This window comes from Labrus mixtus, chromosome 23, assembly GCF_963584025.1.
Source record: "Labrus mixtus chromosome 23, fLabMix1.1, whole genome shotgun sequence".
Classification (NCBI taxonomy): Eukaryota; Metazoa; Chordata; class Actinopteri; order Labriformes; family Labridae; genus Labrus; species Labrus mixtus.
In genome coordinates, this window is record NC_083634.1 from 19,673,139 (window position 1) to 19,688,138 (window position 15,000).

At 45.7% G+C, this 15,000-nt stretch overlaps 1 protein-coding gene across 1 annotated transcript in view; it reads right to left on the reverse strand.

The window, feature by feature from the left end:
- Positions 1 to 15,000, reverse strand: part of trpc5a (transient receptor potential cation channel, subfamily C, member 5a) — a 104,322-nt gene that overhangs the window by 32,952 nt on the left and 56,370 nt on the right. Inside the window, exons 5-8 of the mRNA XM_061031125.1 lie at positions 11,224 to 11,340; positions 11,051 to 11,113; positions 10,439 to 10,576; positions 9,619 to 9,825 (exon numbers count right to left, since the gene is read on the reverse strand). Coding sequence (XP_060887108.1) covers positions 9,619 to 9,825; positions 10,439 to 10,576; positions 11,051 to 11,113; positions 11,224 to 11,340 — 525 coding nt within the window. The remainder of the gene's footprint in view (positions 1 to 9,618; positions 9,826 to 10,438; positions 10,577 to 11,050; positions 11,114 to 11,223; positions 11,341 to 15,000) is intronic.

The window sequence follows — 15,000 nt, forward strand, 5'->3', positions numbered from 1 at the left end:
TATGTTTTATTTTCAGGAACTTCTTGTGAATGTGAAGACTAAAATAAAGTGAACACGAGTTTAAAAGTCTTTGACTACAACATGTGTTCCGTGTCGGGGAGAACTGCGGGGATTTTGGGGTACCAGGGTGGTCGCTACAAGCCGTCTGGTCCCTGTTTGACAAAAGACAGAGTTGATCCGCACCCTCAGAAATAAGGCAGACGTGTTCCCGGTGCATGTTGGCCTCCACCAGGGTTACCCGATTCTGTTTTTGGGTAAAGTTGGGGAGGAGAGTTTCCAGTTTGGCAGCCCCAAAATTTGCGTTTCTGCTTTATGCAGATGATGTTGTGTTGTTGGTTTCCTCAAGCTAGGACCCTCAGCAGGGATCGGGGAAGTTGGGAGGAGGGTCAGAACCACCAAGTCTGACGCCATGATTCTCTGCTGGTAAATAGTGACCAGCTCCCTCAGGATGGAGAGTTTAAGTATCTGGGGGTCTTAAACCATGAGTAAGGGGGAAGTCTAGAGTCACTTTTTAAACGGTTGCAGTCAAACTAAAAGACTTAGTCCGTCAGATCAGAGAGAAACTTATTCAATATTTCTCTGACTCATCGGTTTCCAGCTGTTTACAGAAATTGTCAAATTGTTTAAAGTTTTTATGTGTTACACTTTTTGCAGATTGTGTCTTTCCTTCTCTGTCATGATTCTCTGCAGCAGCAAAAACAGGACAGAGAATAATTTGGGCCGATTTGGAGAGACTCCAAACTCCCCCTCCCCTCATCTCTGTCAGCAGTGTTGCACAGATTAACACACACACACACACACACACACACACACACACGCCAGGAACACACACTGTCTGACATAAGCAACACTTGACAGTGCCAGCAGTACGCTGAGGAAGCATTGATTTGTGGTTCATTATTTAGCACCAATTTGTTCTCTCTCCTTTCAGTTTGTCCTTTCCTGTCACCCTTCCTTTCCTCCTTTCCTTTTGAATAACTTATTTAATTTTTAGCAATAGCAGGGCAGAAATGTCGTCGAATCCAATTTCTCAATCTAATATTTCCACCTATGCCCCTTTCACTCTTGCACACTTTCTTCTGTCATGCACTGCAGAACAATGGTCACCATGGGGCAAGGATAGGCAAAGTTCATCCGGCTAAGGTCAGGGTACAATCTGGATTGTAAAAGATTTGGCCATAATTGGGATGTGAGTTGAGAACAATCTGGCCAAAAAATGGAGCCAGAATTGTGTTGTAATTGGAACAAATCCAAGTCCAGCTCATGTTGGGATATAACAAAGTGCAGGCTAGAATCTCTCTAAGACTGGGTCGGAGTAAGAGATGAGATCAAGATATTTTCTTGCCAAGATGAAGCCAGGATTGGGTTTCAATCAGGCTAAAATGTGGCAACAAAACAGCAAAGATTTGGAAATGTTTAGGTTTGGATTTGGCACAAGATCAGGATTCAAACTAGACAAGATAAGGCTTGGATTGTTTTGTGACTGGGAGAGGTTTTAGCCAGGATCGGTTGCTATCCAGGTAAGATTAAGAAACCATCTGGCCAACATTGGGTTGGCTGAATTTGGCGAGGATCTGCTCAATCTGAAGAAGATTGACCAGGATGAAAATATGAATATGTTTGAATCAGGTTGCACTCTGTCCAACATTCAGTCTGGACTCATTAGTGGTCAGGCTGAAATACACACTCGGACTCGGGCCGCGTCGTCCCAACCACCAACCACCCGCCTTACCACCTCAAATCTGGTTCAGACTGGGCAAGGATCAGTTTGCAATCCGGCTAAACCCAACAAGAGTCAATCCAGCATAAACTGACCGAGGCTTTAAATATTTGATCTTGGAAAGATTTTTCCAGGATGTGGTTAAAGTTGGCACACGATCAGGATACAACCTCACAAAGGATTGGATTGACATCAGACGTCAACGAGGAAATGATCAGGGTAAGGTTTGGTAAGAAAGATTAAAACCTCCTCACATGTTTACTCTGATTGACTTTGGGAAGGGGGTAAAGGGACAAAAAATCCCCTTTTGTTAAAAACACAGATCTTATATTCAAGAGAGGATGAGTTAATGATTTGTTTCCAGGAGTCGATATTTGTTGTGTATTTATGTGTTTCTCAGGCTTGGGAACCAGCAGCACCGTCATCATTTATACCTGATCTCACCCAGGACCAGCCTCAGGTTTCCAAACGGAGGATCATTAGACCCCGAGACAGCCTAACTGCTGCATGTACCTGTGTGTACCTGTGTGTACCTGTGTGTACCTGTGTGTATGTGAGTGTACCTGTGTGTATCTGTGTGTACCTGTGTGTATCTGTGTGTATCTGTGTGTACCTGTGTGTACCTGAGTGTATGTGTGTGTACCTGTGTGTACCTGTGTGTACCTGTGTGTACCTGAGTGTATGTGTGTGTACCTGTGTGTATCTGTGTGTACCTGTGTGTATCTGTGTGTACCTGTGTGTACCTGAGTGTACCTGTGTGTACCTGTGTGTACCTGTGTGTACCTGTGTGTACCTGTGTGTACCTGAGTGTATGTGTGTGTACCTGTGTGTATCTGTGTGTACCTGTGTGTACCTGAGTGTATGTGTGTGTATCTGTGTGTACCTGTGTGTATGTGTGTGTACCTGTGTGTATGTGAGTGTATGTGAGTGTATGTGTGTGTATGTGTGTGTACCTGTGTGTATGTGTGTGTACCTGTGTGTATGTGAGTGTATGTGTGTGTATGTGTGTGTATCTGTGTGTACCTGTGTGTATGTGAGTGTATGTGAGTGTGTGTGTGTATGTGTGTATGTGTGTGTACCTGTGTGTACCTGTGTGTACCTGTGTGTACCTGTGTGTATGTGTGTGTACCTGTGTGTATGTGTGTGTACCTGTGTGTACCTGTGTGTACCTGTGTGTATGTGTGTGTACCTGTGTGTACCTGTGTGTACCTGTGTGTATGTGTGTGTACCTGTGTGTATGTGTGTGTATGTGTGTGTACCTGTGTGTACCTGTGTGTATGTGAGTGTATGTGAGTGTGTGTGTGTATGTGTGTATGTGTGTGTACCTGTGTGTACCTGTGTGTACCTGTGTGTACCTGTGTGTATGTGAGTGTATGTGAGTGTGTGTGTGTATGTGTGTATCTGTGTGTACCTGAGTGTACCTGTGTGTATGTGTGTGTATGTGTGTGTATGTGTGTGTATGTGTGTGTACCTGTGTGTACCTGTGTGTATCTGTGTGTACCTGAGTGTACCTGTGTGTATCTGTGTGTACCTGAGTGTACCTGTGTGTATGTGTGTGTATGTGTGTGTATGTGTGTGCATCTGAGTGTAGAATTAAAATCAGGGCAGCGGTTCACCTCAGGAGTTTCAGTTTCACTTGATAACGCCATGTGTTGTGTTGTGTTGTGTTGTGTTGTGTTGTGTTGTGTTGTGTTGTGTTGTGTTGTGTTGTGTTGTGTTGTGTTGTGTTGTGTTGTGTAGTGTGTGTGTGTGTGTGTTAATAAACGTCAATGACCCGTGCAGAGCGATCCACTTTAACATCGAGACTTTAATTATCACAGCTGGTTGGAGGGCTGTTAAAGGTACAGTACGTAGAATCTCAGCGAACATGAGCTCGGGTTTGACTTTTTCTTTCTGCTTGTTTTAAAATATTCTCAGAGCAAAGATGAGCTCTAACCTGACACCTGAACCCAGACTGTATTCATCCTTTAGACCACAGCTGATCTGACCTGAGCCCTGAAACTTGAACTATGTTTGAAAATTGTTGGAAAAAGAAACAGAATCATTTGTGTCTTTCGTCCATTTTGAGAATTTTAAAGATTTTTCTTCCTCAATCGTTCCTCCTTTTCCCCCTTCTTCTACTTCTTCTCCTCCTCTTCCACCTGTTCGCACTTTTCACTGCTCCGCTTACTTATCCGTATTACCCAGAATGCACTGCAGAGGTGTTGTGAAGGCTGTCTGCCACCTCTCCTGACAGCCAGCTGGACACACTTCATTACTTCCTGTGTGTCGAACGGCCAATCACCGAGCTTATTTTCTGAGCCTGAGGGCGCTCGGCATGATGGGTAACCTGTGGCCCGTGTATGTGTGTGTGTGTGTGTGTGTGTGTGTGTGTGTGTGTGTGTGTGTGTGTGTGTGCTTTTTACCCATTACGCTGGAAGCAGTGAGTTGAAACCGAAAGTTACTTTGGGGTTACGTAACTCCTCACATTTCAAAGACTTGTCTCTCACTCCCTCTCTCTACCTATCCTCTCTCTCTCTCTCTCTCTCCCTCTCGCCCCTCTTTCAGCGCAGTCCATCAGAGGAGAGGCTGAATGTCGGATCAATAATCACGACAACATCGATAAAGGGAGGCGGGGAGGAGAGGACAGAGGACAGAGGAGGTGACAAGGACACAAGGAAGAAGGAGAGGGAGACAAATAAAATAATTAGATAGAACAAAAACAAAACAAAGACATGAGAGGAGAGGAAATAAGAGCAGAAGAGGGGAGGGAAAATGAGGAGAGGAAACAAGAGAAGGAAAGGCTGTAGGAAACAAGGAGAGGAAACAAAAACAAAGGAGAGGAGAGAGGAAAGAGAAGAGATGAAGAAAGGGAATGAAGCGATCGATTAGGGAAAAGGAAATGAGAGAAGAAGAGAGAGGAGGATGTGAGAGGAGAAGACGGGAGGAAATTAAACAAAAGAAGAGACAAGAAAGGAGGAAAGGATGCAAGACTGTAGGAAACAAGTGGAGAGGAAACAAAAAGAAAAGGGAGCGGGAAAGAAGAGACGAAGGAAAGGAAATAAAGAACACAAGAGAGAAGAGATAAAGACGGTGAAGTAAATTAGGAAAATGGAAATGAAGGACGAAGAAGAGAGGAGGATGTCCGAGAAGGAGACAAGAGAAAATGAAACAAAAGAAGAGAGGAAAAAGAAGGAATTGAGATACATAGGGAGGAGGAAATGAAGCAAGAGTGTAGGAAACAAAAGGAGAGGAGTTAAGGAAGAGGATATGAATCAGAAGAGCGACCAAAGAGTCGTCGTTCTCTCGTTTCCTCTCTCTTTGTGAAATATGTTCGATCCTTCTGTTTCCGTCTCTGTTCAACTCTTTCATCGGAGCGTCTGTTTCCGTCAGTTCACTCACTTTTTGTTGGCTCTAAATCTTCTGCGAGACAAAAAAAAAAAAAAAACGGCCTGAACGAGACTCGGCTCCATCGGGACATCTGTCGTCCGCAGACTTAAAGAGCGTGTTGGAGACGATGACGCAGACAGGAAGTAGAGACATGAAGTCAGACCTAAAAGAAAAGTCTATATGAGTGTCTGCTTCAAACCCTCAATCCGTCTCTACTTCCTCCCGTAGCTGATGTCATCCTCTCCTCTCCTCTCCTCTCCTCTCCTTTGCTCTCTTTTCTCCTCCTCTCCTCTCCCCTCCTCTCCTCTCCTCTCCTCTCCTCTCTCCTCTCCTCTCCTTTGCTCTCTTTTCCTCTCCTCTCTTTTCTCCTCCTCTCATCTCCTCTCTTCTCCTCTCTTTTCCTCTCCTCTCTTTTCCTCTCCTCTCTTTTCTCCTCCTCTCCTCTCCTCTCCTCTCCTTTGCTTTCTTTTCTCCTCCTCTCCTCTCCCCTCCTCTCCTCTCCTCTCCTCTCCTCTCTCCTCTCCTCTCCTCTCCTTTGCTCTCTTTTCCTCTCCTCTCTTTTCTCCTCCTCTCATCTCCTCTCTTCTCCTCTCTTTTCCTCTCCTCTCTTTTCTCCTCCTCTCCTCTCCTCTCCTCTCCTCTCCTCTCCCCTCCTCTCCTCTCTCCTCTCCTCTCCTCTCCTTTGCTCTCTTTTCCTCTCCTCTCTTTTCTCCTCCTCTCATCTCTTCTCTTCTCCTCTCTTTTCCTCTCCTCTCTTTTCTCCTCCTCTCCTCTCCTCTCCTCTCCTCTCCTCTCCCCTCCTCTCCTCTCTCCTCTCCTCTCCTCTCCTTTGCTCTCTTTTCCTCTCCTCTCTTTTCTCCTCCTCTCATCTCCTCTCTTCTCCTCTCCTCTCTTTTCTCCTCCTCTCCTCTCTTCTCCTTTGCTTTCTTTTTCTCCCCATGATAACGACAGAAAACATACATTTCAGTGAGTCATATTTGCAGTAAAGCAACATGAAGTATTTTAGCCCCCCAGTGTCCGTTCCCCCCCCCCCCCCCTCACTTTGCGACTATCTGAGTCTTATTATCCGCTGACAGCTCTCTCATCCTCCCTGCTTCTTCCTCTCTTGTTTTCAAACTCCTCACACCTTCTCATCTCTCCTCTTATCCCCCCCCCCCCTCCCTTCCTCCCCCCCTCAGGACTTAATGTGAAAGTCTTCTTTTTTAAGACAGAGAGCGGCTCCTGCAGTCTCCACATCGCCACGGGATGTTTGGAGAAAATAAAGACTTTTCTTTCTGGATTTCTCTGCTCGAGCTGCAGCAGCCAATTAAACCTCCTCGCAAGGTGTGGAGGACGGAGCCCGCTGCAGCCGGCTGACAGCAGAGAAAAACTCAACCAAGAGGAGGAGGACGACGACGGTGGTTTAATTAAAGCGGATCAGTCTGAGGTGCACAACAAAGAGGAGAATATGAACTCATCTCTGATTATTTGATAACTATGAATTTTCTGCAACATTTCAGGGAACGCTGTGCAGAAAGTTAATAACTGTGTTTGCTACTGCTGTTTTTATTTGATGCCTGCAGTCTTTCCCCCGGGAGAGAAAAGATGTCACTAGTCCATCCTGCACTCTTATCTCTCCTCCCTCCTCAGATCTTTACCTGTGTCAGACCACCTTTCTCAGGAGAGAGAAACACTTTGCCTCCTGTTCTTATCTCCTCGTCTCCCTCAATCCGTCTCTCAATCCTCCCGAAGCTGCTGTCATCCTCTCCTCTCCTCCCCTCTCCTCTCCTCCCCTCCTCTCCTCTCCTCCCCTCTCCTCTCCTCCCCTCCTCCCCTCTCCTCTCCTCCCCTCCCCTCCCCTCCTCTCCTCTCCTCTCCTCTCCTCCCCTCCTCCCCTCTCCTCTCCTCTCCTCCTCTCCTCTCCTCTCCTCCTCTCCTCCTCTCCTCTCCTCTCCTCCTCTCCTCTCCTCCCCTCCCCTCCTCTCCTCCTCTCCTCTCCTCTCCCCTCCTCCCCTCTCCTCTCCTCCCCTCCTCCCCTCTCCTCCTCTCCTCTCCTCTCCTCCTTTCCTCTCCTCTCCTCATCTCCTCCTCTCCTCCTCTCCCCTCTCCCCTCCTCTCCTCTCCTCCTCTCCTCTCCTCTCCTCCCCTCCCCTCCTCCCCTCCCCTCCCCTCCCCTCCTCTCCCCTCCTCCCCTCTCCTCTCCTCTCCTCCCCTCCTCTCCTCCTCTCCTCCTCTCCTCCTCTCCTCTCCTCTCCTCCTCTCCTCTCCTCCTCTCCTCCCCTCTCCTCCTCTCCTCCCCTCCCCTCCTCCCCTCTCCTCCTCTCCTCTCCTCTCCTCCTTTCCTCTCCTCTCCTCCTCTCCTCCCCTCCCCTCTCCCCTCCTCTCCTCTCCCCTCCTCTCCTCTCCTCTCCTCCTCCCCTCTCCTCTCCTCCTCTCCTCTCCTCTCCTCTCCTCCTCTCCTCTCACCGCCTTGGGGTTTTCCAACTCTTTTCTTTATCTCTAACTTTATCCCATCAAATCTCCTCTCTCTCTCATGCGTTCATTCAATCCCTCTAGCTCTCTCCTCTCCTCGTCTTCTTTCCCATTAAATCTCTGTATTCCTGTTTTCTCACTCTGTTTCCGCTCACAGTTGTTCCAGCTCATTATCTCACTCAGTCCTGTGCTTTCCAGCGCCACATCCCCCCCCCCACTTCCCCCCCACTTTCTCGCTGGCTCGCTCAGCATCTCTCTGCTTTCTGTTTCCTCTTGCCTTCTTACTCTCTTCTGACAAGTCCCGAGAGGAGAGCAGTCCCACAACTCCTCAAAGACAAGTAAGTGTTGTACTGCATGATTGTGTGTGTGTGTGTGTGTGTGTGTGTGTGTGTGTGTGTGTGTGTGTGTGTGTGTGTGTGTGTGTGTGTGTGTGTGTGTGTGTGTGTGTGGGTGTGCTATGAACAGCAGTGCAGCAAAGTGCATCACAACATGACATGCTAACATGCTAAAGCTAGCTTACCGCTCAAGTTAGCATAAAACACCCATTAAACAGAAGCTGCGTGCTATTGGTTAGTGTTGTAGTACTCAATATCGGTTCCTGGTCTCGAGAACGTTTTTATTGGTCTTGTCTCAAACTGGGTGGACTCTAGATTTTAAATCCAGGACCGGTCAAGACCACCACTGAACGGCTATCTTTCCTCGTCGTTACTGGGATTATCCCCGGTTACCGTCCTGGTGTTACGGTCTAAGTGAGAGACACGCCCCCTGCACACAAGATTATGATTTTTCAGTGATAATATGTTCTTGGTCTCGGAGCACTCTGGTCTCGGGTCTGTCTTGGTCTCGGTTAATGTGGTCTTAACTACAACACTACTATTCATCTTAAATCTGCAGTATTTAGATTATTTTCTAATTGAACCTTTATTAAAGGCTTTATATGTGATTTTTTGATCCAGCAGATGTCGCCCTTGAGCACCAGCATGAAACCAAAACAACTTGCGCTGCATTGTTGTGTTAGCATGCTAATGCTAGCGATCTTTATTCTGCTCGTATCTTCACACTGCATGTAAATTTACCTGAAATGAGCGTGATCTAGAAACACAGTTAAGCAGTGAGTACAGTATGTTATTCTTCTTTTCTCTAGTCCCTCAATTAAACAACTTTTATACACGAGGGGAGGAGTCAGCCGGCCGTCCAGGCGATGTAAACAAACTGAAGATAAGACTCTGAAAACTCTGAAAATATCACATATAAAGCCTTTAAAGAGTTAACAACAAGATTTTATCACAGATTACAACTAAAAAAAACAAAAACACTGTCCAATGGTGTCATGCTTTTTATCCTTTTTAGGATCGAGCCAAAGACTTCAAGTGAAATGAGATCTGCAAGTTTCAAGTCATTTTGGAGAAAGTTCCATGCAGAGGGGATAGCATGTTAGCATATTTAGCACTTAAGCATAAAGACATCTTTCCATTAGCACGTTTTGCGACTAAGACTGGCTACACACTGGATGATAATGAGAAAATTTTCACATACATATGCAATGTCAAGCCATCACTAAGGTCTACAAATGTTCACCACATATTAAACTAGTTGTTTTTGATTCTGGACCAAACTGACTCACTGACTCATAGAGCCATGAGCAAGAAGAAATATGATGCTTTTACCAACCAACCTTGACACCAGCAAAGCAGCACAGGTAGATAAATGTGTAACTACATTCATAATCACTCAAACCAAGCTTCCTATTCCTGATGCTCCATGGACAATAGTTTCATCAATACTTCAAGGCAAGGAAGCAACATCGCTTTCTTCTTTAAAAAAGTCGACGATGCAGCATCCAGACTAACGACATCCATGTTCAGTAAGAGTGAAAGAACTGAATTCCCCCTCAGGGATAAATAAAGTACAACTTCCTGTTCTTCTCTTTCAGCTGGATGACAGTTTCTGACCTTGACTAAAGGGATTTAAAAAACTTCAAAGAGCCGAGAAGCTTTCAAAGACATCTCAACACCGACATTGCTCTCTTCCACAAAGATCCCGTGAACACAGGTCATCAAACGGGGTCGCGTTCCTACCTCTTTTTGGTGGTATTTGATGGCCAGTTTTAGTTTGGCCAGGTCGTGGCACTGCCTGGGGTCCAGCTCCTCGCTCTGGTCGTTGTCTCTGTGGTTCAGGATGGTCTCCAGCTCTCTTGAACTCCTGGCCTGGTCCAGGAGGTCTTTGGCAAATCGCTTGCACTGCTGCGACAGCTCCTCGTACTCCTGTCGGAACTCGTTCTCCACCTGGGACAAGAAAGTAATGCAACGTTTTGAGACAGGTTTGATGGGTCATTAGCCGACTATATCATTACTTTCCAACCTTATGAACTATTGGCCGACTCAAAGCTGCAGAGGCATGATATACCACTTAATGGAACTCAAAAACTAAGACCAACAGTGACATAACCATGCGTCTGATGCCTTTCCTGTCGAGTCTTTGCATTTGAGGAAGACATTTTTTTGACTTTTTAACCACACATCGATGTATACTTAACCATAGCAACAGTCGCTCATGATGTCATAAGTGAAGTCAACACTTGAACCAAATGAGTACCATCAGTGATAGAATAGAAGAATCTGCTTGTTGCAAAGAGGTTTTAGGATGTGACTAAAGAAGAGTTCTTATGAGCACTAAGAGACTCTATGCAAAGGAGGCTGAGGCTGCTCTGATAGTTCCTGATGGACCAGCTTTTCATTTACAATGTTTCCACTGGTGAGTCATTAAATTGTACAAGAGGTCAATGCTTGGAAAACTACAACTTTTCTCGACATAAACGTTTTTCCAAACTATTTCTTCTGCAAGAGGAACAGCACAATTAAAAAAACACAAAATCCAAAGGCATCCGCGTTCCCATACCTTGCTGAGCTCTTTGAGTTCCCAGCCCAGTCTGAAGGCCGTGAGGATGGGGTCTTCACTGGACAGCGCGATGAGGGAGGGCGAGGCCAGAGCCTTGTAGATGTTGAGTCGAGACCTTGAATGTCGAAGACTGTCGACCTGCAGACGGACACACAGAGAAATAAACCAAAAGAGACTTATCAATACCATATGGTTCTATGGAAAAACGTTGGCTCAAAGGTAGATGCTTTTTAATAGATTGAATGTGGGGTAACTGCAAAAACTAGATGTGCCAATGGGAGTAAGAACTTCAATTTTGAGCATTAGTACCCACCCTTTTTCCTTAGAGCCCCTCCCCCCCAACTGAAACAGAATTTTCTTAAAAACCTTTCCATACTAAAGGACATTTCTATAAACTTTCCAGTAAGTGAGTTATTATGATATTAGTTGATGTGTGAAAATCTGATATTGACGACCTCAGCAAACAGATCGTCGGGGCACCACCTGCAACTTTTGTGCAACCCCCTAAGGGACCCCCGGACCCCCAGATTGGGAACAACTGATGTAAAGTATTTTCACTTTCTTCAAAACAAGATCAAAACCATGCACCCTACCAGAGAATGGATCACTTACCTCTGAACTGGACACACACTCAACACAGTCGCATCTTATCTGGTGCGGTCTGGGAATGGTGACCTTTAAAGAAAAGCATCAGACGAGATCGATCAGAAAACAACAACATCCAATAAATGACACACACAGAGTAAGTTGGCCCTTTTTTTTGATAATGTGTTGTGTGTAATGACCTTCCGCGCGACGAGGAGCTTGATGATCTCGTAGTTGTTGGTGTGAGCAGCGAGCATGATGGGAGTTATGTCAGGGGTGAACTCTGAGAACTGACTGTCCATCATGAGGGAGGGAACCTGAGGAGGGAACAACAGGGAAACTCTTATTTATGACTTCAGGTCCATCAGCTGCCTCAGACTACAAATGTGGAGCCTGTCAGCGCCAGTCGAGGCGGGGGAGCGGCGGTACTTTCAGAACCAGAGCCGGTCGCTGTTGAGCTTTATATACAGTCATTGGATTATAGAACAGCCTTAACTTTTGGGAGTCAGACAGTTGTTGTTGAGAAATATATTAAAAACTTTTATAATCTACAAATTATCCCCAAAACATAAGGCTCCCGAACACACACACACACACACACACACACACACACACACACACTGCACTTCAAGACATCAGAGGAAGGAGCAGACGTGAGGAAGAGGAGGGAGGAGTGGAGCGAAACATGTGCGGACTCTTTTATCTCTCCGAGGGAGAACGAGGCGACGGGCTCTCTCTCGGCCCTTCTCATCTTATCTCGTCTTTGTCCGTCTCTCCCCCAACCCCTCTCCGTCTCCCATCCCCCGTTTCTCCTCCACTCTTACTTTTTCTCTTCTTCATCATCTCTTTCTCCTCATCTGACCTGCCATATTCAGAAGGTTTTTTTTTTTCTTTCTACCTGCCTCCTCCTCCTCTCCGGACCATCTCTCTCTCTCTCTCTCTCTCTCTCTCTCGCTCGCTCTGCTGCCAAAACCTTTTCTCTCCTCATCTGATCTCTCATCTTTTTTTTTCCCTTCTTCCTGGCGTGATAAGAAGTGTGAGAACAGCTGCCACGGGGCTCACATCACACTCTGATTTAAAAACACAAGAACATCACACACTGGTACAGGTAAATATTCTCCTGCACACAGGACCAAATCTCTTTTTTTAATATGATAGATTTCTCCACGTTTCTGAATAATCCTGTTTCATGCGGCTGGACTGTTCAGAAAAACACTCCCACCAGGACTGACCCACATAAGACAAAACAACACCGCCATGTTTGTGTTTGTTTTTTATTGTGCTGGACTTTAGAGCCGAGGTCTGTTTGAAATGAATCCCCTCTCTAGAGACGGAGACAAAGTGGACCACCGGACAGACTGACCCGGGATAACGAGACCTGGACTGAAACAAAGTCCGCTGGGACAGAACTCAGAAGACCAGATCAACAATTTGGGGGAAATATAGTCGTTCAGTTTTTGGTTCAGAGTCTGCTTGCGGTGCAAGCCAAGAAAAAAGTGCATGTCATTAACTTTTCAAAACCGCTGAATGTGCATTTTAGTCCTTGTTATTTTTTTTAAGGTTTATTTCGGGGCTTTTTATGTCTTCATTTGAGCGCACTCACAATAAGCAAAGTTGTCCCGTACCGGTAGAATTCTGTCTGAAGCTGCAGCTTGTTAATAGTTATAGTAACCATGACAACAAAGGTCCTGTAACTTTCCGCCTGTAACTGCAGCTTGTTGATAGTTATAGTAACCATGACAACAAAGGTCCGGTAACTTTCCGCCTGTAACTGCAGTTTGTTGATAGTTATAGTAACCATGACAACAAAGGTCCGGTAACTTTCCGCCTGTAACTGCAGTTTGTTGATAGTTATAGTAACCATGACAACAAAGGTCCTGTAACTTTTCGCCTGTAACTGCAGTTTGTTGATAGTTATAGTAACCATGACAACAAAGGTCCGTAACTTTTCGCCTGTAACTGCAGTTTGTTGATAGTTATAGTAACCATGACAACAAAGGTCCTGTAACTTTTCGCCTGTAACTGCAGTTTGTTGATAGTTATAGTAACCATGACAACAAAGGTCCTGTAACTTTTCGCCTGTAACTGCAGCTTGTTGATAGTTATAGTAACCATGACAACAAAGGTCCTGTAACTTTCCGCCTGTAACTGCAGCTTGTTGATAGTTATAGTAACCATGACAACAAAGGTCTAGTAAAGTTCTGTCTGTAGCTGCAGTTTGTTTAGCTAGTTGCAGTAACCATGACAACCAACACCTGAACCTAATGAAGAGACCCGGTCAGGGGCTTGAGACGCTGTGTTCTTTAATATCAGATAAATAAGTATAATCCTTTTTTTCACGACTCAGCACCTGAATAATTGATGCGCGTGTGTTTGCCGACTCTTTTCTGGAGTCACTGTAACCATGACAACAGAGGTCCGGTAACATTCTGACTCTGCAGACAGGTCGGTGTGAATGGATGATAATTCACCTGACTGTCCAGCGGGAGGTTTGAGGTGAAGCCCGTTTAAAGCTTTCTAATGGCGGTGATAATGGAGCGTTTAATGGACTGTTCACATCTGAAGTAGGAGCAGAAATACACACACACACACACACACACACACACACACACACACACACACACACACACACACACACACACACACACACACACACACAGATATCAAAACAACCCAAAAATGATCATCGGCCCCATTAACACACACACTTGTCTTTTTTCACACTGTTCACACATCAAAGGAAAGTGTGAGATGAAGCTGCATAAAAACCCTTTCCTCATCTGCATATTTATCTCTCTCTCTCCCTCCCTCTCTCTCTCTCCCTCCCTCTCTCTCTCTCTCATTCCCAAACCTTTTCTCCATCCCTCTTCTTGTTTCACTTCATTTCTCTCCCTCTCTCTCTCTTTTTATCTATCCCTGCTCTCCTTCATTCCTGGCTCTAGTGTACCTCTATTTCTCTCGAGCTGCTGATGTAGAAAACTGCTTTGGTCATGGTTACCCAGGAAGTGTGAGAAATGGAGAGAGAAAGAGAGAGGGAGGGCGGACAGATGAGAAAGTGAGGGGGGGAGGATGGAGAGAGAGAGAGAGAGAGAGAGGTAATAAAAGAGAGAGGGGGAGTCAGATTGAGTCAGATGGAGAGAAACAGCAGAAAGGTCAACAGTTTTTGCTCGCCAAGAGAAGATGAAAGGCATCGACTGTACCTGTCAGCGTGGAAAGAGTTTAGAAAACACACACACACACACACACACACACACACACACACACACACACACACACACACACACACACACACACACACACACACACATCCAGCTCCTAATATAGGAATCACATGCAAACACACACATGCACAGCGTCTCTAACTAAAGATATGAAACACTGCACAGTTTCCCTGAAGCTGCTCGGGGGCCCCCAGGCCCAGTAGGGGGGGGGGGGGGGGGGGGGGGGCCTCGAGGGCTGACAAACTTTACACCACAGGAGGGGCTCAAAATGTGCAAATTTAACAACGACAGTAGGAGACCTCCCTAAGGGGGCATTGTTGCTTTAAAAACCAAATTTGTCAGTGAAAGTCGGCAAAGAAAGATGAAATGGAATTATCCGTCAATAGGAGAGAAATAAAGAAAGAGGAAGAAAAAGGAAGAGGAGTAAGGGTCTGGACCCTGGTGGGGATAATCGCTGGTCGGAGGGGGCCCCAATTAATTTTTGCCTATAGGGCCAGAACAGACTCTAGAACCGCCACTGCTTAATCCAGATAAAAAGTCAGTTCAGTTTGAACATGCTCGTTTGGAGGCAGGATTTCAGTCTTTTTTTACGATCAACATTTTTTATTTTTATAGATACAAATATGGTAGATAGGACAGTCATACCATGAAATCAAATATAGGCCTGCACTCCATCTTTGTGGTGTCCAACTTGGATTTCAGTCTTTACATACAGGTAAAGTGTAGAAAACATTGTGTAGCTGTGTTGTGTCATTT